The 24,179-nt window shown below is 33.7% G+C and overlaps 1 protein-coding gene across 1 annotated transcript in view; it reads left to right on the top strand.

Annotated features, from left to right (window-relative positions):
- The window catches only part of Lon (lon protease homolog, mitochondrial), a 319,254-nt gene that overhangs the window by 143,054 nt on the left and 152,021 nt on the right, over positions 1-24,179 (top strand). The window contains exons 9-10 of the mRNA XM_090406689.1: positions 10,972-11,103; positions 17,786-17,874. Coding sequence (XP_090262815.1) covers positions 10,972-11,103; positions 17,786-17,874 — 221 coding nt within the window. The remainder of the gene's footprint in view (positions 1-10,971; positions 11,104-17,785; positions 17,875-24,179) is intronic.

Here is a 24,179-nt window from a genome sequence, read left to right as displayed (position 1 = left end):
TACAAAAGGGGATAAGACAGGGAGATTGTATATCCCCTAAATTTTTTACAGCAGCACTTCGGGAGATGATTCAAAAAATTAACTGGAGCTCCGCAGGCATGACAATAAAAAGTGAAAAATTAGCATTTAAGATACACAGATGATATTGTATTAATTTCAGAATCATCACAAAACCTACAGGAAATGATAAATAGAAAGCAAGAAGATGGGTCTTAAAATAAATAGAGAGAAAAACAAAAGTTATGTTCAACAGGTACTTAAGAGCAAAAACAATAAAACTTGATGATGAACCAATAGAAATAGTCTCCTTTTTATATATACTTAGAGCAGCTTTTTGACATCGAAAATGGATTACGGAGTGAAATTAAAAGAAGAATATTTGCTAGCCTGGTATTCATTTGAGAAACTGAACTACATCTTCAAAAATAACTTCCCATCTACCTGAAAAGTAAAGTATTCAACCAATGCATATTACCAGTACTTGCCTATGACTCATAAACCTGGGCACTAACTAAACAAATGGAAAAACAAATACTGGTAATGGAAAGAAGAATGGAGAGAATCATCCTAGGAATAACACTAATGGATAAAAAGAGGAAAGAATGGATTAGATCACAGATAAGTCTTGGATCAGTAAAAATGATAAAAGCATCCACATAGAGATGGACAGGACATCTGGCTTGAGAAATGGACAATAGATTGACCAGAAAAGTAACAGAATGGATACCAACTGGAAGGAGATCTACATAAATGCCACTTACACAGTGTATATTCAAAATACTTGGTCACACATCACCTAAAAATGTTAACTATTTAAAGATGCGGCTGGTCAGTAATCGTCAATAGTGTTGATTACAGTGGGAACAACGGATCTTTTAGTGTTCGATAAAGGGCTTATTGTGGGTGCCTGTCTGTCTGAAGCCGTGATTTTGAAAACAGCAAAATTGATTGGTTTCTCAAAAGGTTAGATAATCTTTTTTAATCAGTGGAAAATTAACCCACATTACTTGTGTAAGAGGCTTAACTGTGGTCCTAAAACAGTCTGTGAGGAACAAGATCACCGTCATTCGAGGAGAAGGCTTGTAAAGACAAACAGAACTTCCTGTGTGCAGTAATTGACTAAAGCATTTAATGATGGCTGTTCCCAACAAATATCTCACTGAATTATGCACAAGGAATTGAAGAGAATCAGCATTAGCAGTCATATACTGGAAACCACTGATTTCTGTGAAGAACTGGAAAGTTCATCTACACTGGTGTTAGGAACACTGTGACTGAATACTGGAAGACTGGACGTGGTCCAACCAGTCATGGTACACCTTATTCTGTATTCTGTATTAGTGGTAGGCAGAGAGTTTGGTGGGAGCCCCATGAGGCAGTGAACCCAGCTCGCCTTGTAAACACAACTCAAGGTTGAGGTGGTGTGATGGTATAGGGCATATTCTATTGGTAGAGAATAGGTCCCCTAATATTGCTGGAAGATCTGGTGTCCTCCAGTGAAATATCTGAACATTGTTTCTGATCATGTCTATCCTGCAAATATTGACTTTTTTATCCAGCAGATTTTTCATGGACAACAGTGCTATTGTTCAGCAGTGATTCATTGAGTATGTCAGCGACTTCCACCATCCTCCCTGTCTACCACAAAGCCCAGATCTGAACCCCATTAAGAATGTATGGGATTTGTTAGAAAAACAGATCCAGGAGCAAAGTCCTCTTCTGTCAAATCTAAGCCAGTTAAAGGACTATCTGGTGAACGCTTAATATATTGTAGACATAGATACAATCCAACACCTTGTGGAATCTGTGCCAAACCACATATGTGCAGTCTTCCAGCAATATTAGGCAGCAATTCAAGCTAAAGGAGTCCAGCATTGTATTAAACAAAAGTTTCTAATTCAGTGTCTGATATGTGTAGTTTGTTATTGTACCAGGCCAGATTTGTAAGTTTGATAAACCAAATGCAGTCTTGATGTTCAGAAATACATTTATTGGTTGATCTTTCTGTTTGTGCATAAGACAAGTCACACAAACCTGGTACTTGGTATTCAACAGATAGCATCATTAGCAAAAATTTGACTTGTGGAGATTATGAATTTCGTTGATATGCTTGAAGGCAGTGATATTTTCATAATCTTTGCAATACATTCAGCAATGCTCTTGATGAAAGGTATGGGAATTCTTCTCTTGGATGCTATCTAGGAGAGGTGGTAAGTATTTGTTGTGTTGTTCTTGGATTGTATCTCTGTAGTAAAGCTGTTTGACCTTATATTCATAATACATCAGCTCACAATCCATCTCAAAAGTATGGTATCATAAAATCTGTAGTGTCTAGAACACAGAATTTTTTCCACTAAAGACTCCTTTAAACAAGAATTGTAAACTGACAACAACTTTATTAAATGAATACAACCTAAGAATAACACAAAAATTAATTAACACCTCTTCTAGACAGCATCCAATAGAAGACTCCTATATCGAGGACTTACATCAAGAGCATTATATTCTTAAACCTGGAAAACCACCCCAGGAGGCACAAAGTTACAGACCTATTGCTTTATTGAGTTGCACCTATAAAATGTTAGAACACCTTCTGTACAACAGATTGTCCATACCTATTATGCAGCATGTCCCGACTGAACAAGCTGGTTTTAGAGAAAAACGTGGTTGCTGTGATAAAGTGCTCACTTTAACATCATACATAGAAGCTGGATTTCAGAAGTAAGAAAAAACCTCAGCTGTCTTCTTGGACCTAACAGCAGCCTATGATACAGTATGGCGTGAAGGTCTTATATACAAATTTCTTAGCATTGTCCCATGTAAACGGACTGCACACTTAATTTCCTCCATGCTCACTGAACGTTTTTTTTTCAAGTTATATTAGGAAATAAAATGTCCCGACAACAAAAACTTAATAATGGTCTTCCACAAGGGTCAGTATTGGCACCCTTACATTATAACCTATACACATATGACTTGCCTGCTACCATCTCACTCAAGTTCTGTTATACTGATGACACTGTAATTGCCATTCGACACAAAAACATGAGTCAGGCTGAAGATGTACTTACAAAAAGATATGAAAACAATAGGTGAATATTACAAAAAATGGAGGCTCCATCTCAATCCAGACAAAGCAGAAGTATCAAGCTTTCACCTTAATAATCACATAGCAGATGTCACTTTACATATCTTCTTTGAAGGATGTTTACTACGACACAATAAGTTTCCAAAGTACTTGGACATGACCTTGGACTGCACGCTCTCTTACAAGCAACACCTAACAAACGTTTCTGCTAAGTTAAGAACCCGTAACAACATAATACAAAAACTAATAGGCACAACATGGGGAGCAACAGCTGATAATCTGCAGATTACAGCTCTTGGTCTAGTTTTCTCTGTTGCCGAATATTGCTCACCAGTGTGGCTAAATAGCACACATGTTAAACTTGTTGATAGCCAACTAAATAATACAACGAGACTGATTTCTGGCACAATTAAATCAACGCCCACACACTGGCTTCCAACTCTTAGCAACATTGTTCCACCGAATCTGCGCGGGACTAAGGGTCTCTTACAGGAGTATAAGAAAATCTTGGATAACACTTTGATCTTAATCGTCGTACACTAGTACGATGATTGAGATCAAGACATCCACCACTACAATTAGCTCAACTACTACTACAATCTAACTTTGACCTGAAGCAAAAGTGGCAAGAACAGTGGGAGAGCCAGACAGATGACATCACAAAATTTTCTCTCAAAGAATTACAAGAAAGTTTTGATGCTTGCTCACACCTCCCACAAAAATCCTGGACTCAACTTAATAGAATATGAACTGGTGATGGTGTATGTGCGGACATGCTTTTTAAATGGAGTAAACGACCATCCCCGCATTGTGATTGTGGAGCTCAAAGACAAACTGTGGACCATATTGTGACTCAGTGTTATCTCAGAGCATATTCAGGAGACAAATTAGACTTTTTGAGTGCTACACCCGAAGCTATGAACTATCTGGCCAATATGGATGTAATTATTTAATTTTATTGGTTTTTAAAATGATTTTTAATTTTATATGTTTTTAAAGTGACAGTGTATTGTACTGCATGTTTTGTTATTCATGCCATACGAATAAATAAATAAAGGGCATCTCTGAATCTGTGGCAAAGATTATGAAAAAAATACAAATTGATCATCACTTTCAAGCCCATCAACCAATTTCGGAATCTGTTATCCTCTCCAAAGGGCAAGCTTTCACCAATGATGCTACCTGGTGAATACCAAGTACCATGTTTGTGTGACTTGTCTTACTATGGACAAACAGGAAGATCGGTTAATGGACATAATCATGTCCCACTCATCAGACCTCACAAACCTGGTCTGGTACAACATGGAATGGAAAACACTATCCACAAGTTTAACAAGAAAACCCAAACTATTGCATAGATCTCTGTATAAACATGAATGTTTATTCAGAGAAAGTGCTGAAACCCTACTTCATCAACTAAACCTTACCATCCCTAAAGTTTGGTAATTTGTTATCCTCTACTGTATTAAATGCGTTGTATTTTAATTTAATTTAATTTCAACCCAATAGTTTTTAACTAACAAACTTGTGACTACATGTTATAGAGCTATAAATAGGGGAATACAGTCATGAAAATGCGAAATCATGTTAGCCAACGTGATTTTTCACACAGTGACAATGCTGAGTAATATCAAGTGAATGCAAAAAGAAAAAAATACCTAGCAGAAAATGTAGTGACTTGCTAAGGAATATACCAAACACACACACCTCATCTTCTCTCACCTTGCTATATCCATGTGCATTGCTCTACGAGTGTGTATCATACTGTTCTTCTGAATTTATGTACTTTTCTTGATATAACTATTTAATACAGCATCCTAAACATGCATAAGTGTCCTTGTTATAAGAATCCAAATAGTGAACAGAAATGGAAAACATTTATTTTGAGAGGCTTGAAATAAATGAGATTCTGAGACAATGCTGTGAAAATAAAAGCAACTGAAATGAAAAATAAAATAAGAATGCTATATCTATGATGCAGAGCCAAGTGACTATTTTTTTCCAGTGGCATAAATTAAATTAAGGAGATGATAAATCCCTCGTTATTTTAAAGCCGGATAAGAAACTCTGAGATCGAAATCTAAGAGTTTCATGCCGAAGAATTTTCGGGGAGTCCAAGCGCAAGTCAACACCTGGTAGTACAACACTAGGGCAGCTCGGAGCAAAGGTGGAGCAAGATCCATCACTATCCTTAATATTTCTCATAATGTAAAACTCATAATGTGTTGACTTACGCTTGGACTTGCCGAAAGTTCTTCAGCGTGAAACTCTTAGATTTCGATCTCCGAGTTTCTTATCCGGCTTTAAAATAATGAGGAATTTATTATCCCCTTAACTTAATTTACGCTGCCAGAAAAAAATAGCCTCTTGGCTCTGCATCGTAGTAATAATATATGGGTACACCTTTCTGGCAATTATCCAGTTCTACCTACTCACTGATGAGACCTCGATAAAGGTTGAAACCGGTTTGAGTAGTGACCTTCCTCATAATGTAAAACAGTAATACATCTCCTAGGAGCTGCATTTTACATTATGAGAAAATATTAAGGATAGTGATGGAGCTTGCGCCACCTTTGCTCTGAGTTGTCCTAGTGTTGTACTACCAGGTGTTGACTTACGCTTGGACTCGCTGAAAGTTCTTCGGCGTAAAACTCTTAGATTTCGATCTCCGAGTTTCTTATCCAGCTTTAAAATAATGAGGGATTTATTATCCCCTTAACTTAATGCTATATCTACTGTAGTACTTGACTGTATTTCTTTATTTATTAGAAATTTAAGATGTTTTAAATTATGGTAGCATTTTAATTGTATTACTTACGAGACTGAAAAGGTTTTGAGCATTCTGGTTCAATCTTATTTTTTGTTTTATAATCCCTGTTATTTTTATTGGAGAAACAACTGTGCATGACATATCTCGGTTTAAAAATATTCATTGAAGATGCACTCCAACATCCACAGCCCATTCCACCCATTCATACTACATCCATGAAACGAATGTGAGTCTTACATGCTTCTTGACCCACCTTTACTTAGTTTCAGAGATAATTATGAGTTCTGCCATGTGCTGCAAAATCTCATTTGTGTCTAAAATGCAAGATTCCCTTGCTAACTGATGTTTCTATCACATTTCTTCTCTTCTGGCTATTGCTCAAACTTTGAGAGACACATTCTTTCAATCTCTCCTCATGCCACCAGTTTCATAGGCCAGATATGATCTTTTACTCTCTCCTAGAACTTTTCAGTTGTCTTCTTATCCTCTAAATCCATTTGACCATATCTGAGTACAGTAGCCAAGATATTATTAAGCTACACCTCCAAGGAATCCAAAGATTCATCAAGGAAGGGCACCTACTCTGCAGCTCTCTGTTTCCACCACTCAGTCCACCAACTACAGTGAATCACATCATCTACACCAATGCCATCTTCTACCCACTATCACCACCAATATTTTCACAGACAATCACAAACATCCACACCCATGGCCTTTTGGTTGGAGAGTGGATGTGCTAATCATTTGACCAACCAGGCTGGCCGATATCATCTTATCAAAGCTCTATAAAGTTGGAGAATAACTTCCTTATTACTGTGTTATCTTTATCATTGCAGTTATAGATGACTTAACACTTTTAGCAATGTGGCCTCTAAACCTTAACTGTCTACCATCACTCCCAAGAGTCTTGCTTCTTTGCCCACTTGTAGCAAATGATAATTAATATAGCACATGACTTAGCAACCATATCCATTAGCATTTACCCATAGAACCAGTTTGTTCAGATCAAGAAATTATATACTTGATTTAATCCTTTATCCAAGTATAAGCAAACAAGTTTGCACCTGAACTATTTTTAGGACTGGGACAACTCATATAAAGAAGCTAATGACTTCACATCACTTGCCCCAGTCCTGAAAATAGTTCAGGTGCTAAAAGGAGGAAGCCAAAAGGTGTTACAACTTATAATTAAAATACTCTGGATTACAGAAAGTTGTTGGAAGTTTTTTTCACTTGGTTTAATTAATCTTTTATCCAAGTGTAAGCAAACAAAGTTCGCGCCTGAAAATACTTCAGGCGCGAACTTTGCAACTCATATATAGCAACTCTTATTGTACTACCTTTCGACTGCAGCAACTCATATATAGAAGCAAATAACTGCACATCACTTGCCTCAGTATCCCATAATGCAAAGCACATATCCTTATAGGAAGGGTCACTACACAGACCTGTTTCGACCTTTATTGGGATCTCTTCAGTGGGATCCAGAAAGGTGTGACACCTTTTGGCAACTCATATATGAAAAATATGACTTCTGTATTACTTCAACCTTAGTATCACAACTGGGTCTGGCTCACACTGAAGAGACCTCAATAAAGGTCGAAACCATCCTGGGTAGTGACCCTTCCCATAATGCATAGCATTATACATGTCTGAAAGGAGATGTGCTTTGCATTATGGGATACTAAGGCAAATGATGTGGAGTTATTTGCTTCTATATACGAATTGCTCCAGTCCTGAAAATGGTTCAGGTACAAACTCGTTTGCTTATAATTGAATAAAGGATTAAACCAAGAATATAATTTCTTGGTATCTTTAATTTATAAATCATATTCCTTAATGAGGCACTTTAGCAATTGTATTTTGACTTATTGTTTTTGACCATTGTCTTCATGTACTCATGTACCCATTTGTTACCAAATTAAATTATTTGTTTACAATTGTTGTGGGTGTTTCATTCACATCTCTTATTGTACTACTTTTCACTACATTGCATAAAAATTCATCATACAGTTTTTGAGTTATCATGATTTTTTCTTTGTTCCTTAATTTATTGAAAACAGTATATTATTGCTTGACATTTAAATAAGATGAGGCTATAAAACAAATGTGAACTGCTTTGGTTAGTTTTTCCCAAGTGTTGAGTAGTGACAAGTATAATTTGTGTAATAAGCACTGCATACTTTCATAACTTTTGGTGAAATAGAAAAGTAAGATAAAAAGTTTGCTCCTCATTATTGTCACAGCTTGTCAATTTAATTTGGCTCAGTAGATTCAGGAAAAACACCAGGCTATGATTTTTATATGCCAGTGATTTTGAGAGAACCAAAAGCTCATGTGAAAGAATTGTACCTCTGTTTACTAATATACTTTGATTTGCTATGAAATACAATCGTTTTTTAATCAAGCTTACCAAAACATGCTATATACAATATAATATATAATACAATATAACCCAACCTCTGATCTGAAATCTGTCCTGAAACCAGTACCTAAGTTTTTAAAAAACCTTTCAATATCAGCCCTACTATCATCATAAAATATTGCACTGATGGCTGATAAATCTTCTACTTCCAGTGTGGATAGGAAATCATCATCGGATGCAAACTATTTTGAGCTGTCCACACTTGAAGAGAAAAAATTATTGTGTCAGATGATCATTCACTTGGTGATTGAATGATGATTTGTATTGACTGGAAAAGCTTATGTACACAAACACACCTAGCAAACTTAAATGACTATATCACTTTGTTTGTCAGTATTTGCATGCCACAACAACCAGCCATTTTTGGAATAGTTGTTGAGATGTAGAAAAAATTGACTTGTATAGGCAATTAGTATCATCTTGAATAAACATGACAAACTCCACAGTAGTTGGGACATTCTTACTCATCCACATTCCTCAAGTCATCTGTCATCTAATTACCACCTTTTTTTTTGATGACATTTTAAAACTGAAAGGTGCTTGAAAAGTCAAATGACTTTTAACTTTTAAAATTTGGGTGTTTATAGGAATATTTCTTATACTCTTATCTCATAGTGTAAGCTCATTGGTTGCAGAAATGCTTATTCTTTTTAATAGTGTTTTTATTAATTTTTATGAATATTTTAATTTTATTCGAAACAACTGTATTGAACATTCTTTTTTCTCTTAATAATAATAATAAAATTAAACAGTTGCAGAACCAAAATATTTACTGTTAAAATTATAAAGCAGCTAACAATTAACAACTAGGCCAACAGTGAACAATTTTCTTGCCTTGATTGGCTGAGTGATTAGCATGTCTGATCTTCAGATTCATATCCCACCATGGGCATGGATATGGTGATTTTCTTCAGGTGGGAAATGAATTGCATCATGTATCATGAGACCTCTGCCTGTTTTCTGAAGTTGTGTCATGTTTGGTCTCTAGAGTAAAGTTTCCAGACTATGTAAAAAAATAAATAAATAAATAAATAAAAGTAGCTCATTCACAGTATGAATATCATAATTAAATTAAACTTGCCAGGAAAGTATATTCACTACTAAGCTACTTCAAGATACTTCACATCACTTAGTAAAGATTAAACAAGAATATAATTTTTTGGCAAGTTTAATGTAACTTCTAAGTGAAAAACTTTTTACTTCTCTGATCTAGAGTATTTTAATAATAACATATGCAAACCTAGATTGGAAAAATAGAGAATTACAGTGAATGGGAAAGAACTAAATCACATACGATTTGCTGATGATGCTTTTCTTTTAGGAAACTCCAGAAGAACTTCAACCAATGATCACCGAATTGAATGCAGAAAGTAAAAAGAAAGGATTAAACATAAACAAAGACAAAACAAAAATAATGTGTAATAAATACATCACCAAAAAGCCAGTATACAAATGGAACACCAGGTAATTGATATAGTAACCTCCTGTGTTTACCTAGGACAAAAGATCACAGTAGAGAGTGAAATTATATGTAGAGTATATGAAATTATATATAAAGAAATTTATATAGAATTCATCTTGGTTGTGAATAGCCTGGTTGTGAAGCCCAATTTGCCTTAAAAGAAGAATATTCAACAGTTGTATACTTCCAGTCATTATATGTGGAAGTGAAATGGGGACTTGGACTAAAAAATTGACCAAAAAGTTGATGATACCCAGACAAAAATGATAAGACCATTACTCAGCATTACCATTCTAAATAGAAATCACAGTACTTGGCTCAGAGCTCAGACTAGGATGAGAGACATTGTAACAGCTATTAAAAGATCCAAATGGCAATGGTCAGGTCATACTGTCATCAGTGTTATATCTTACATCTTACACATTTTGAGTGTAAGATATAACTCAAAAATGGATAAAGTTGATATCAGAATGGTATCCTAGGGATCGAAAGAAAGCTACAGGAAATCCAAAGAGTTGGTGGGATGATGTGATTAAAGAGATGACAGGAACTCAGTGCAAAGAAATTTGATTCCTAGATAAATCATAGTGTTGATTCTGTCTGGCTGAGATCCTGGATAGAATTGGAAGTTATCAAAAGCATTTGGTGACTTTTAATTGTGATATTTATTTTATTTGGAAGAGTACATAATTAGCATACATGAATATTTATTCTTTAACTTACTTACATTGTTTTTAATATATTCTAACTATTTAAAATTCTTTAATTCCTATAGCTTTTTTTAGTCATTGATTGTGTGTAGCAAATGGTATTTGTATAAAATATTGTGCCTCTGTGTAATAAAAACAGATAAGTGATATTAATAAATTTAATATAGCACTATTGGTTTTACATTTTATGTGCATTATGTAAAAACATGCTTTATTTTCTATAATTCTCCTCCTGAGAAGAAAAATAGATTTTTGCTAGTTTAATATTGACTCTTACTATAATTGAATTCATTTAAGTGAATAGTTTGTTACTGCATCAAGTTTACTATAACTAATTTGCTTACTGAAGGCATTGTTGCTATGGAGAATTGGCTGATACTTTTTCATAGTTTTAATAGTCAATGAATCTGTTAGAATAGCATTTTCTATATTGAAAGTTGTTTGTATTATTCTTGTTTATAGATACATTACCAAAATTTTACTCTAAATTTATACTGAATTTTTATTTTATTAAAGGTCGAAGAAAAAGTTAAGACTACGCATAGGCGTTATATGCTTCAAGAACAGCTCAAAGTAATAAAAAAAGAATTGGGACTTGAAAAGGATGATAAAGATGCAATTGAAGAAAAATTCAAAGAAAGGTTGAAAGTATGGTCTTGGATTTTATTTTGATGTAAAATGTTTAGAATTTTGTATTTTATAAAGTACAAAAGATGTGCCTTTTTAAAAATGTACATCTGCTTCCATTTTACATACACCTGTAGTCTAAAGAGATACAAATGATTTCACTTTTAGTCACATAGGGTCTGATTTTATACGATTAAATGAACCTTAACATGCAGTCTCAATTAACCATTATTCATCTTATTTTCCCAACCCACACTAGTGCAAATACTGTTATAGCGTACTCATTCACTATAACACATTATTGAAAATCCGCAACCACACTCCCACAGCAATTATAAGGAAAGGTATTCACTGTAGCAAACTATCACTATAATAATGTATAGTTTTCTTTGGTCTCTGATCCTCTCAATTTAATATGGCTAAAAATTTCCTTAATCTAATTTCCAGTATGGAGGCATGTTTCTAATCATAAATAAGTTATTAAAATAAACAATATAGTTTAAACAGTTTATATCAAAGTGTTTGATCAAAATATTTGTATAGACATTATTATTAAATGTTCTTATGCTTATTTTCAAAGGCTTTCAAAGTAGCATCTCCCTGTCTCTCTTGTCCAAGAACATTGCAAGCAGAGCACCCTACATCATACACATCATCTGCACTACTTAATCCACTATCCACATTATGTGATATCTACCATCTATTAATATCAATTCTATAAGTTAATGGCATGTGTTCACTGGTTAGTTTACATGTATGCATGATGAAAAACCTGAGTTTCCAGATGGGTTAAAATCCTGCTACCTCCATATGAGATCAACTAACTCACCTTCATTTGAAAGGTCACATGAAGAATTCTCACCCTCTTGATGAGAATCAAACTCAGGTCAAATGATGCACTGTTCTTTCTTTCTTCCAACTATGCTACAGATGTGATTATGTGTTTCAAAGCTTGTTAAATATATAGCTATATTGCTGCTGCTAGCCTTGTTAAATGATGGATAGTTTTTCTACTCTTCAACTGGTAGGTTCTCTTTTTGAATCCTACTACAGATATAGACATTTGCAAAGGTCATTTAGTAGTAGGAGGTTTTTGCCATATAATGACAGACCACTGAATAAGTTATTGGTAGCCTGATATAGCTCGGAGGGGAAAAAAAAAAAACGCTTTCATGTTTAATCTCAAGAGGAAGGCAACCGGATTATTTAGCATATAATCATACCTATAACAATACAAATACTAATATATGGTATTACACACACACACACACACACACACACACACACACACACACACACACACACACACACACACACACACACACACTTATTATATTGATATATAATGTTTACAGCCTTCATGTGTAAGATTCATATAATAAAAAATTGACAGATAAAACAATGTGTGAAATATAAACATTAACCATGCATGCATTACTAGTAGTCATGTGATCATAACCGAACAACTTCATTCTCATTTCATCCACAAATTCTGTTGCTGGCTCTTCTAATACCTTGAATGATGACTATTCTCTTTTCAAAATATTTGTATTGTTGGCAACTATTTAGATATGACCCTTCTAAGGTGCATCTAAGCATTGAAGTATAATTTTTTTTTTTAAGTTAAGGGATATTACATCCCATATTATTATTAGTAAATTGAAGTACAATGTTTTTTTGTTTGTTTGTTTGTTTTTTTTCAATGAAAATATTTGGATTTATTGAAAAGTATTGCTACACTCAACAGTAAACCCTGCTCCCTCAACTTAGAACCTTGGACTGATTCCAGCATATGCTTAACACGCGCTTGGCCAAAACCCTAATCTTGCAGAGAGAGCATTAGAAAAAGAAGATGCACAAAGTGTAATTTTTCAAATATATGTTTCTTATCTTAAAATTTATGTTATTATTGTATGGGCACTTCCATGGAGTCTGAATACTTATCACAGGAGACCCAAACTATCCATACAATCTGTCATGCCTCTCCTTGAATCCACTAACAGACAAAGCACTCACAACTGACTCTGGCAACCCATTTCACTCATTCACAACTCTTGAAGAAAAAATCTAGTCCTCACATCCTTACTTACCACACCTTTATTCAACTTCCATGGTCATATTGAAATATTTCTCCTGATCTATCTTATAAAACACTTTAAGTAACTTAAATGATTCTCTCATATCCCCTAGGTTCCGCCTATCAACTAACTTTTGCAATCCACACATCCTCAATCTATACTCATAGGGAACATTCAACAGACCACTCACCATTTGGTCACTCGCCTCTGAATCATCTTCACCAGTTCCTCATCCCCAGGAGACCAGACCTGAGCACAGTAATCCAGATGTGGATGTATCAAGGCCTTATAAAGAGAAATAACAACTTCCTTATCTCTACTTGTTATTGTGTTCTTCGATAGCCAAGTAATCTTATGGCTACTTTAGCAACCCTTACTTGTTAGTGTGTGTTCTTCAATAGCCAAGTAATCTTATGGGCTACTTTAGCAATATGTCCACTGAACTTTAACTCTCTGTCTACCACCACCCCTAAATCTAGCTTCATCTATTTACTGGAGTACAGTTCCATCAATGTGGTACACAGTTTGTAATCTGTTTATCCCAAAATGCATAACTTTACACTTCTCCACATTAATACTCGTTATCGTTTGCCCATACTGACAGCCTATTTAAATTGTCTTGCAAGCTCTCCACATTGCATTGATTAACTGTTACTCTATCTAATTTCACATCAACAGCAAAACGACTGAATATTTCCTTTCAGATTATTGCATGATTTTGGGTGTACCATTTCTTCTATTCTTTCAGTAATAAAACCAAGTAATATATTTCACAATTGGTTTGATTATTCTTGCCTTTTAACCAGTTAACCATTCATAGTTAAATAGAAATAGTACTCATGAACTGCATTTCTCTACAGAGGAACAAACTAAACAAAAATAGAAAATGAATAACTAAATTCTATGTATATACAGAGAGAGAGAGAGAGAGAGAAAAACTACAGGTCACTAAAGTGATCTTAACTACTGGACACAAAGAGAGGGGGGGAAGAAAGTATGTGTAAGAGAAAGAAAGAAAGAGACAGGCAGAGAGAGAGCACTTACTCGATCTATACTGAATTAGCACTAGTGACTGTTTTGTACAACTCGTGTTCAGGTTCTTATTAATGTCTTTTCTACAGTTTATTTGCAGTGTCCAGGCTGCTTGTCTTAGATATGAAAATGCAAAATGATGATCATTCAAATGCATCCTTTAGAGTAATCATTCGCTGAGTAGCACACGGTATGGTTTCATTATGTGTTGGTTGATTTTGACAAATTTGTTAACTTTTTAGAAGAGGTGAGTGAAAGAACAGATTCCTAAGGAACACTTGCATTAGTAGGAAAATCTGAAAATAGAACCATTATACATAGAGAATAACCTGAAAGAAAATTATCCAATTGCAGAGGGTGGAAGAAAGTTGCCAATGCTGGACTCTATCAGATGCTTTGAAAATATCACATGCAATGACACAGATTTTTCCAGACCTTTCCATGGCATGTGTTCTGAGGTGGGTGATGTAGGCTAGATCTGTTGTGGATTTGACTGGTGCAGTGGTGATGGCTAATTAGTTGACACTTCTCCAAGTGTTGAAGAAGTTTGCTGCTGACTAGATAAAACAGTATACTGATCATGAAAATGAGAAGTGAAGTCTCTGAAATCTTCCCACATAATAGTAGCAAATAGCTGAAGGGGAGGGTGCTCCAGTAGAGATCTGTATGAGATTATGATCTAAATTACCAAGAGGAAGAGGTCACCTCAACAGTACTTGGAAGGAGAATTAGTTGAGAAAAGATCTAGAGTGTTGGGTGAGTGGAGACAATTGTTTATAATTCTGATAGATGAACAGTTTGCATGGTGTTTGTTTATAGCATATACTTGAGCCTCTCTTTCAGCTTGCTCCATGAAATTGGAGTGCTGGTTGTTAGTCATCACCAAGGAAGGTGACTTTTCATTATTGGAATAGTTGGATTTCAGGCAGTCAGGTTTGAAAGATGTTTGAATCATATGTAATAGAGCAAGGAAGTCTTATGCCACAAAAGATGAAAAAATTTCTTATTATTATTACTACATCACCTCCAGAGAGTCCAAGGGCTCATCACAAGTGGATACAGAGGAGATTAAAGATTCAGCATCCTCTGGCAAGAAATATCCAACTGCATAAAGGCACCCAGACACTCTTGGGATGGAGGGTAGCAAAAAGAGTATAGTTTGGACAGTTAAAACGCACTGTAGTTATTGTAACAGCAATCTGAGTTTTGATCAAAAACAGGTGATCAGATTTGGATGTGTGTGTGTAGGTGATGGTGCATGTCATTCAAGGTGGTGGTTATTCTTCAAATGTTGATGCAGTGGATTTGAAAGAGTTTTTTTGTTTGTTTGTTTGTTTGTTGAGTTTTTTTAATTTCTTTGAGATTTTTTTGAGGAACGTTTGTGTTTTATTCAATTTTTAGATTATATGTATGCTTTTTTTAATATATTTGTTGTATAAATACAGAAAACATGATGAGAGTAAAAGCAAGTGAGGGTTACAAATGGGATAAATGCATACCATCCTATTTAAGGTTGGAATTTAGGAAGCCAAAATGTCATTTCTACCCCTGATGTACATCTTCTGATATACTGATGTTCTTTATATCAGAAATGTGATGTGATGCACTGTACCTTTATGCTGGAGATTGAGAAAGATGACAATTTACCATTTTGGATGTCCTTATCAAAAAAAAAAAAAAGAAAAGAAAGAATGAAGGCATAGTGTTAGAGGTCTACAGAAAACTAACCCACATAGGCAAATAGATACCTGCATGCCAGCTCATTTCACCACCCTCTTGAGAAGTTAGGTCTCATCACAACTTTAACAACCATGCTGTAAGCCTTATGAAAAATGGTGAAACAAAAAAGAAAGAACTGTTCAACCAGTTCTTTAAAAATGGCTGTTCAAAATGATTATTAACGAATTGTTATTTTCTGATAAACCAATTCATGCAACTCCAGGAATTAATTATAAAAGACACCATTTCTTTACATTGGTAGAACTTCAAGACAGCACAAAACAGAAACATTCAACATTCGAACAGCTTACCAAACATTCAAACCAGTCGACATCTTATAAACTTCTGCATTTGCCTGAAGACTAATTTTCAAAATATCCTAGTATATGTATAAGATTCTATACTTGTGCAGCAAGGTTTACATCAGTCAGACTGGAAGAAGTTTTGAAATTCATAAGAAAGAATCCTAGTGATGTGTTGAACATAGCAGGAAAGAAAAGAGTAGTCTCACTACACATGCCTTCTCTGAACATCATGATATGGATTTGGCATCCTTCCATTCCTTACTTGGAAGATAACATTTTTGCTTTAATATTTATTGTGTCTTCTGAAGTTATTCATTCACATGACAGCTTAAACAGAAAGCAGGGCCCTATAATTCATGACATTCAGAAATCTTTAATTCATTTTTGTAATTTAACCTCTCTCTTATGCCAATAAGATCTACAGACTTTACACAACAATGTACAGACTGCACATGATGTATCTGATGATTTTCCTGACTATGCTGTCAGCTAATTGACAGTGAAACATGTTGAAACTTGTTTAATCTTCTAATAAATATATGAGCTTTACTCTGTGTTGTTTATTTTTGAAATAATAATAATTTCCCTTTTCATAAATTGGTACAACTAGATCACAACTCCAATCTTTTGGGATTTGACTTTCTGTTCAGGCGTTCTGGATTATGCCATATTATATGAGGTACAAAGACTCATATTTATGTGTTTCAAATTGAATATCAACTATCCTGGCTTCCTTCTCACATTTTAGGTTTTGATTTCTTCAGATATTGAATTTTTACAAAAATTTCCATGACTTTTTTAGCCTTTTCTATTGATAACTTAGCTTTCTTGCATTTTTTCTGTATTTTCCAAAATCACTGGTGTAACCAGATAATTGTAGCAAGTGGCTAGTGACTATTTCTATTATTTGCATGCTCTCCCTTTAGGTCTAATTGTCATTTTCATATGAACACGTTGTACAGGGAAACAAGATGTATTAAATACTTCAATTATTCAGAACTAATTCACAGCACTGTTGCCCTCCAAACTGAGGGCAGCAGATGGGGGAAAAAATAACAAATTTTTAGAAAGATTTATTTCATGTTAATCATACCTGGTATGATTGATCCACTTCACCCACTTACACTACTGTTCTAATAGCACTTGTGGACTTAAGAAGCATTTTCTGTTTGATTTTTCTTCTATCCATGAATTTTGTCAGTGTAATTTCTAATTTTATTGAGACGTTTTTTTCTTCGATATATTTCATCATCAAAGAAATGTGGGATAAATATGATATTCAAAAGTAGTACATGTAATCAGTGTCATATGCCACTTAATTTATTATAAACTGAGCATATTTCATGTCAGTGATACACTTAAGGATCATAGATCTGTATTACTGAGTGAAAAATTTACTTATTATCTTATAGCCAAAACATTACTGACAGCTAGAGAAAAATGTTTATAAAGTTGTAACAATTATATTCTTAAAAAATAAAATAAAATAATAGTCCCAATTTTCTCTAATTAAATGTTTCTGAATTCATAATCTTTCATTTTCATGATATAACTTCTGTTTATTTGTAGAATTTGGCAGTTCCAAAAGCAGCCATGGATGTTATTGAAGAAGAGCTGAACAAACTTTCATTCTTGGATAACCATTCTTCAGAATTTAGGTACACTTGTTTTTCAGGCATCTTATTGTATTCATCAATGTGACACAAAAAAAAATATTTTTTTTAATATGAAACTAATTTTATATATGTTATTGTCTAGTGGTATATGATTATAAAGGGTTTGTAAATGAGAGCTGCTTTTGACAGACATTGTATACATAATTTTATTTGGCCTAATTCTGCTTCAAATGGTCCAGGTGAAGAAAAAAAAAAGTTCAGATCCTAAATATTATTAATTTGGTCATGCCAAGTAGGAGTTATTATTACCATTTTAAATTATTTACCAATAGAGACAGTCCAAGTATTTTTTTGGGGGGGGGATATTTATTAACATTATCGTTCCAGATTGTTTATCAATAATAATGGAATTATAACAACAACAACAAAAAAAAATAAAAGTAAAAAATTAAAATTATCGAGCAGTCTGGAAGCCTCACAGGCTTAACAACGAGAATTATGTGTTGCACTTTATGCATGTGGCCAAATGAGCATTAAAGTTAAAGGCTTATATAATCGTTTACAACATGCAGTAAAGTCAGATGATCAGGAGCTGAGTTTTCAGTTGTCAGCATTTTTGTTTTTCATAAGAGCTGTCGTGATTATCTGAGACAATTTATGTTATCTAAAGATGTATGAAGTAACAGTACTTTCATAAAAATATGAGAATGCCATAAATTATAGGCATTTATGACATTAACCAATATTTGGCATATATAGTTTAGATATATTTTTATTTATTTTCCCTACTAATTTTCACACTGTTGACAACCAAGTTGAAATTAACATTGAAATTATTTAAATATTTTGATAGAGATTCTAAATACAAAATTTCATGAAAATCCATCATATCAGTGCAGAATTATTTATCAGTAAAATAATTTTGCTAAAATCACAAACTTTGTTATATTCTATATGGTCAGCATGAAGCTATATTGGATATTTAGATAGAAAACTATTTTTCAAGGAGTGAGTTATGTATCTTAACATTATCGTTCCAGATTGTTTATCAATAATAGTGGAGTTATAACAAAAAAAAAAAGGAAAAGAAATCCATCAAGCAGTCTTGAAGCAGCACCAGCTTAACAGCGACTATACTGAGAAGCTTTCTAATTCTTATTGTGTCACATTCATTTTTCTGCAGGTTTCATCACTTTTTAGCCTTGCAAATTCTACAGCTGGAACAAAAATTAGAATAGCTTAAAACATTTTTCTAAGTATTTCAAATACCAATCTTATTAAAACTCATCTAGTTATTGGCCCTGAAAATCCTGCATGTAGATGGACTGACCCAAAAAAAAAAAAAAATTGTCAATTTTCAGTGTGGTATACCCTATTATGCAAGCTTGTTCACTATAATAAATTATTGAAAATTCCAAATAAAATCTTTTAATCTCATTTCACTATAAAAAACTATTCCTTTGCTGCATTTACTGTGAGAGACTACTGTAATAGATTCTTACACATTTAGCAATATGCACTTAAAAAATTTGGATATTATGATGCTAAAGAACTATTAATGTGTCAAGAAATAGGCAGAATGTTCTTAATTATTACATAATGGGGTATACCACACTGAAAATTGACTATAAATTTTTTTGTTTGTTTGTTTGTCGGTGAGTATAATATAATATCAATAAGCATGATATTATATTATACTGACTAATAAATTTACATGAGTTATCAAAATGCAAGTCTTTTTGTGCTGTTGCATTTCTTTAATAATGCAGTGCTATTTATATTTAGATAATACATTACTTCTGAAATGTGTTCATAAAGCTCCTCTATTTACTAGTCAGTATAATATAATATCATGCTTATTGTGCTTAGCAGCTCCCCTAATTTTTCAACTCATTGGCTTTGACCCTGTAGTTTAGTGATCGAGACATAATTACAAAATGTGCATTGAAAATCAACATTAAATCGGAATCATATAATATATATTTTGAATAAAACATACCTTTAAATTATGCTTACGAAAGAAATGCAATCCTTTGTACTTCTATCTTCACAATACATATTTTTGTATATATGATGCTGATATCTGTTTAAGTGAGACAGTATGAAAATAAGAAAAAATTATCCTAAAAACTTATGAGGAAAAGTGAATGAACATTTAAAAAAAAGATATGAATTTAAAATCATGATACTCTGTAAAATACTAAAAGTATAAAACATTTAAAGATTAAAAATATGTGGAAAAATAAAACTAAACCACAAGAAAAGGATGAATAAATAAACATGGATGATACTTTAGAATTATAGTGTGTGAGCTACTTCAATATGACAATTAACTTCAGAATAATGAAGAGTGTTTTCTTGAGGAGAAGAAAAGAAATGAAAAGTGAAAAGGGGGGGGGGGCAGAGTTCACTGAAATAGGCTACAAAGAAATTTTCTGAGATCTCATATGGGTGATGATGAATGTTTAGAGAGTTAATAGTTCTTATGGCTATGGTTTCTGAAATCCATAACTTAATTCAATTGTTTTGAAAATCTAAGATGCTAGTCTTTTTTTATCTGAGATATATGGTTTTAATTCTAATGTATGGACTGCAGTTTTTGTTTTACCTGTTTTGGATTTTTTATTTTACTTTTTATTCTCATTTTTATTTCTAATGCTGTTGTTTCGGTGATCAGGAATAGGGTTATTAAAATTACAAAACTGTTCATCAACAGCATAGATTCAATTTACTTTTGTAGAGTGCCAGAGCAGGTAGCTTGTTTTCATATACATGTGTATTTTTCTGATGATGACCTCAATACATGAGTCGAAACGTCAATTGTTATTTTATTAATAATAAGTAAAATAATAATTTCAACACGTGTGTTTTGTGTCCCTAAATTCGTAAATATGAATGCTGACCTCCATGTAACCTTAAAAGAAATAATTATTGTGGGTGTTCCAGGTTCATGAAAATTGTGTTATTATTTTTTTTTTAATTTAATTTTTATCATTATCAATTTTCTGATATGTACCCTCAAGGGGTGTACAGACTACTACGACAGCACTACATGTAAGTTTATGTTATTGTTAATCTCCTATCCACAATTTTCCTCCAAATTGGTCTATTACCTGTGAGCACTTCAATATTGTCATATCTAACATTTCATGCTTCTAAGGCACTTCTGATTGAATCAGTCCACCTAGACCTTGGTCTTCCTCTAGCTTTCTTTCCTGTCATCTTGGCATCACCTGTTTTGCTAACCTTTCCTTACCCATTCTGTTTAAGTGTTCATATTACCTTAGATTATCTCTGCTTACACACCTGAATGCTCACAATGTCAAGTTTCTTTCTAATATCTTCATTTTTAATATGATTTTGTCATTGATGCCACAGTTCCCTTCTTTAATTTTGTTCAGAACACTCATATCTGTGATCTGTAGTCTTTGATCAATTTGTTTGTTAAGTTATTAAATCAAGTTATTTCCATAACCTGAAACTGGTTCAAACAGTGTCTTGTATATTGCTAGTTTGGTATTTTGGCTAATTTTTCTATTATTCCATATAAATTTATTCAGCTGGCTACACACCATACCAGCTTTGCTTATTCTGTTATCTATTTTGGTCTTTTTATTGTTGATTTTCATGCCAAATTTGTTCCCCCAGAACAAATTCGGCATGGAATCTGTTTAAGAGTACATCATCCACATAAAGCAAAGAGTTAAGTTTGGCATCTTCAATTCTAATGTCAGGTCTAATGCCACTTTCTTTCATGTGATTCATATAGGTGATGAATAAGAGTGGAGATAAGGTGCACCCTTGTCTTACCCTGATTTCAATCAGACCATCTTCCTGTATTTCCTTTAATTGTAACTGCTGACTTACAACTTAAATATAGACTATGTATTGCTCTATAATGTTCCAGTTACCATATATACTTGTAGTGTTTTGAAAAGCTTTTCTCTGGATATCTTGTCATATGCTTTTTCCAGATCTGCAAAAGTTCAGATTAGTACAGATCCATGTCTCATTCCTATGATTTCTCAACTATTTGTCTTAAATTGAATATATGATCTTGACAACCTCTATTTGGCTTGAACTGCTTCTTTAAATTGGTGTGCCTACCATGGGCATTCGTTTTTTGTTTTTTTTCTTATAGACAACTTCACCACATACTTCCCTTGCTGAATCAATCAACATTATCAAAGTTTGCCATTTAGACTCCAATGTTTGGTTCTTATTTTCGAACTGCTTCAAATTTTCTTCAATAATGTTTGTATAGTCATGTCTTCTGTTTACCCATAAAAGCTGCTCAACTTGAATTCTTTTTAAAAACATGCTGTTCTTTTCAATGTAATATCCATTTTTATCCTGCTTAGCACTAAGTAATGGTCACTTCCAATTTCAAATCCTCTATACACTATCCACAATGACATAGTCAATGAGGCTTTTCTTATTTCTTTTATCTTTCTCCATGTGAACTTGTGCACAACTTTATGTTGGAACATGGTTAGTAATGACCAGTCACTTTCTTCAGAAATTCTACAGATACTTACCATTATTATTAGCTTTGTCCTTCTCTCTGAATTTTCCCAAAACATTCCTATGTGCCTGTTGGGATTCATTTCCTACTCTGATGTTTAGAACTCCAACAAGGGCCACTTTTTCCATTTTTTTTTATGTCAACTGCCTGTTCTAATAACTGAAAAAATTTTATACTTATTATTTAGTAAGCTCTTACCTTTGTCTCAATAATGCACATTATGTCCAAGTGGTACTTTTCCACTTCTTCTGCATGTTCAATTTCCTCTCCATTAATACACCTTATATTGATGATTCCTATATTCAGTTGTTCTGATGTTGGGTTTATTCTTCTTCTTCTTCTAGATGTTGAGTTTGCAGCTTGTTCCAGTAGCTGACTTTTCACTGTTACCCTGGTTCCCTGACAAAAACAGCAGGGGCCTTGTTTAACGGGGTGAAACCTCAGCTGGCATGAAATCTTCTTATGTTGTACTATCATATGCATTTATGGTTTAAGCCAGTACATTGAGTACTGCACCTCATTGAAGTTCAATAACTAGTAGATACCTAGTAATGGGGAGCACCACGTGAAGATGAGGATTGGACATTAGGTCAGAAGCCCCAGTGAGCTCTCAGCATTCCTGAAAGCAGTGTGGAGGTCTACTCCCAGTTATTTGGCTTTGACTGTTAAGCGATCTCTTTAATTTTAATTTTATTTTTTAAGATATCTGTTGTTAGTGGAAAATTTATATGCATTAGCAAATTGTTAAAGAATGACAGATTTCTGAATGGAGTATGTACAAGTTAAAATGGTAGTAGTTTCCGAAGCGTGTATCTTTGTGGAACATTTTTATTTCAGTATGGTTATTGACTCTGGTTTAAAGTTAAGGAAGTTTGTGTCTTTTATTTTTTCAGTCTATTACTAAAATTATTCAGTGAGGTTTGTGGAAAGGATATACATGTTGAGTCCTCATTATGCAAAACATCATCTACATACTGACCATAAACAGTGATGGCATTGAGCAAGGAAGGAGTTAATATGCTAGACTCCAGATTTGCCAAAATTAGTGTAGCTAATTGGTCACTGATAATTTGGTCCATCAGGAATCAGATTTGAATACAGATGTCATTAAACCTAGAAAAAAATATTACTGAAACTGTTAGCTTGATAAAGATTAGAATATCACTAGGGGTTAATTTAATTAGCATATGATCATCATCATCATCATCATCATCATCATGTGCCCTGAGGGAATGTACAGGGTATTACAATAGTACTGTATGAAAATATTAGATCATCGCTAACTTCTTATGAGCAGTTTTCCTCTAAATTAATCTGTTAGCTGATGGAAGTGTTTTTCACTTGGCTGTGTTACCAATTATATATTTGGCTTTATCCTTTATCCAAGTGTAAGCAAACAAAGTTTGCTCCTGAAATAATTTCAGGACTGGGGTAACTCATGGTAAAGGTGGGATAAGTTCTCATCACTTGCCTTAGTATCTCCCATAATACAAAGCATTATGGGAGAGTCATATTTCCATTATACATACTCATAAGGATATGAGTATGTATAATGGAAATATGACTTCTCAATCACTTCCACCTTAGTATCACCACCTCTGGGTCTAGTTCCCACTGACAAGACCTCAATAAAGGTCTAAACCGGTCTGGGTAGTGACTCTTCCCATAATGCATAGCATTATACATACCCAATATACATACCTAATCTGTTAGCTGTCAAGACTCCACTATTATCAGATCTTATATTTCTGTTTACTAAGCACATCTTACTATATCAATCTACCCAGATCTATATGAAATTATTGGCCATATAAGGTAACCT

The sequence above is a fragment of the Typopeltis vanoorti genome, chromosome 16, assembly GCF_054136105.1.
Source record: "Typopeltis vanoorti isolate ZY-2024b chromosome 16, IOZ_Tvanoo_1.0, whole genome shotgun sequence".
In the NCBI taxonomy this organism is placed as follows: Eukaryota; Metazoa; Arthropoda; class Arachnida; order Uropygi; family Thelyphonidae; genus Typopeltis; species Typopeltis vanoorti.
The sequence above is the reverse complement of the archived record's forward strand: the minus strand, read 5'-3'. Positions and strand labels throughout refer to the sequence as shown.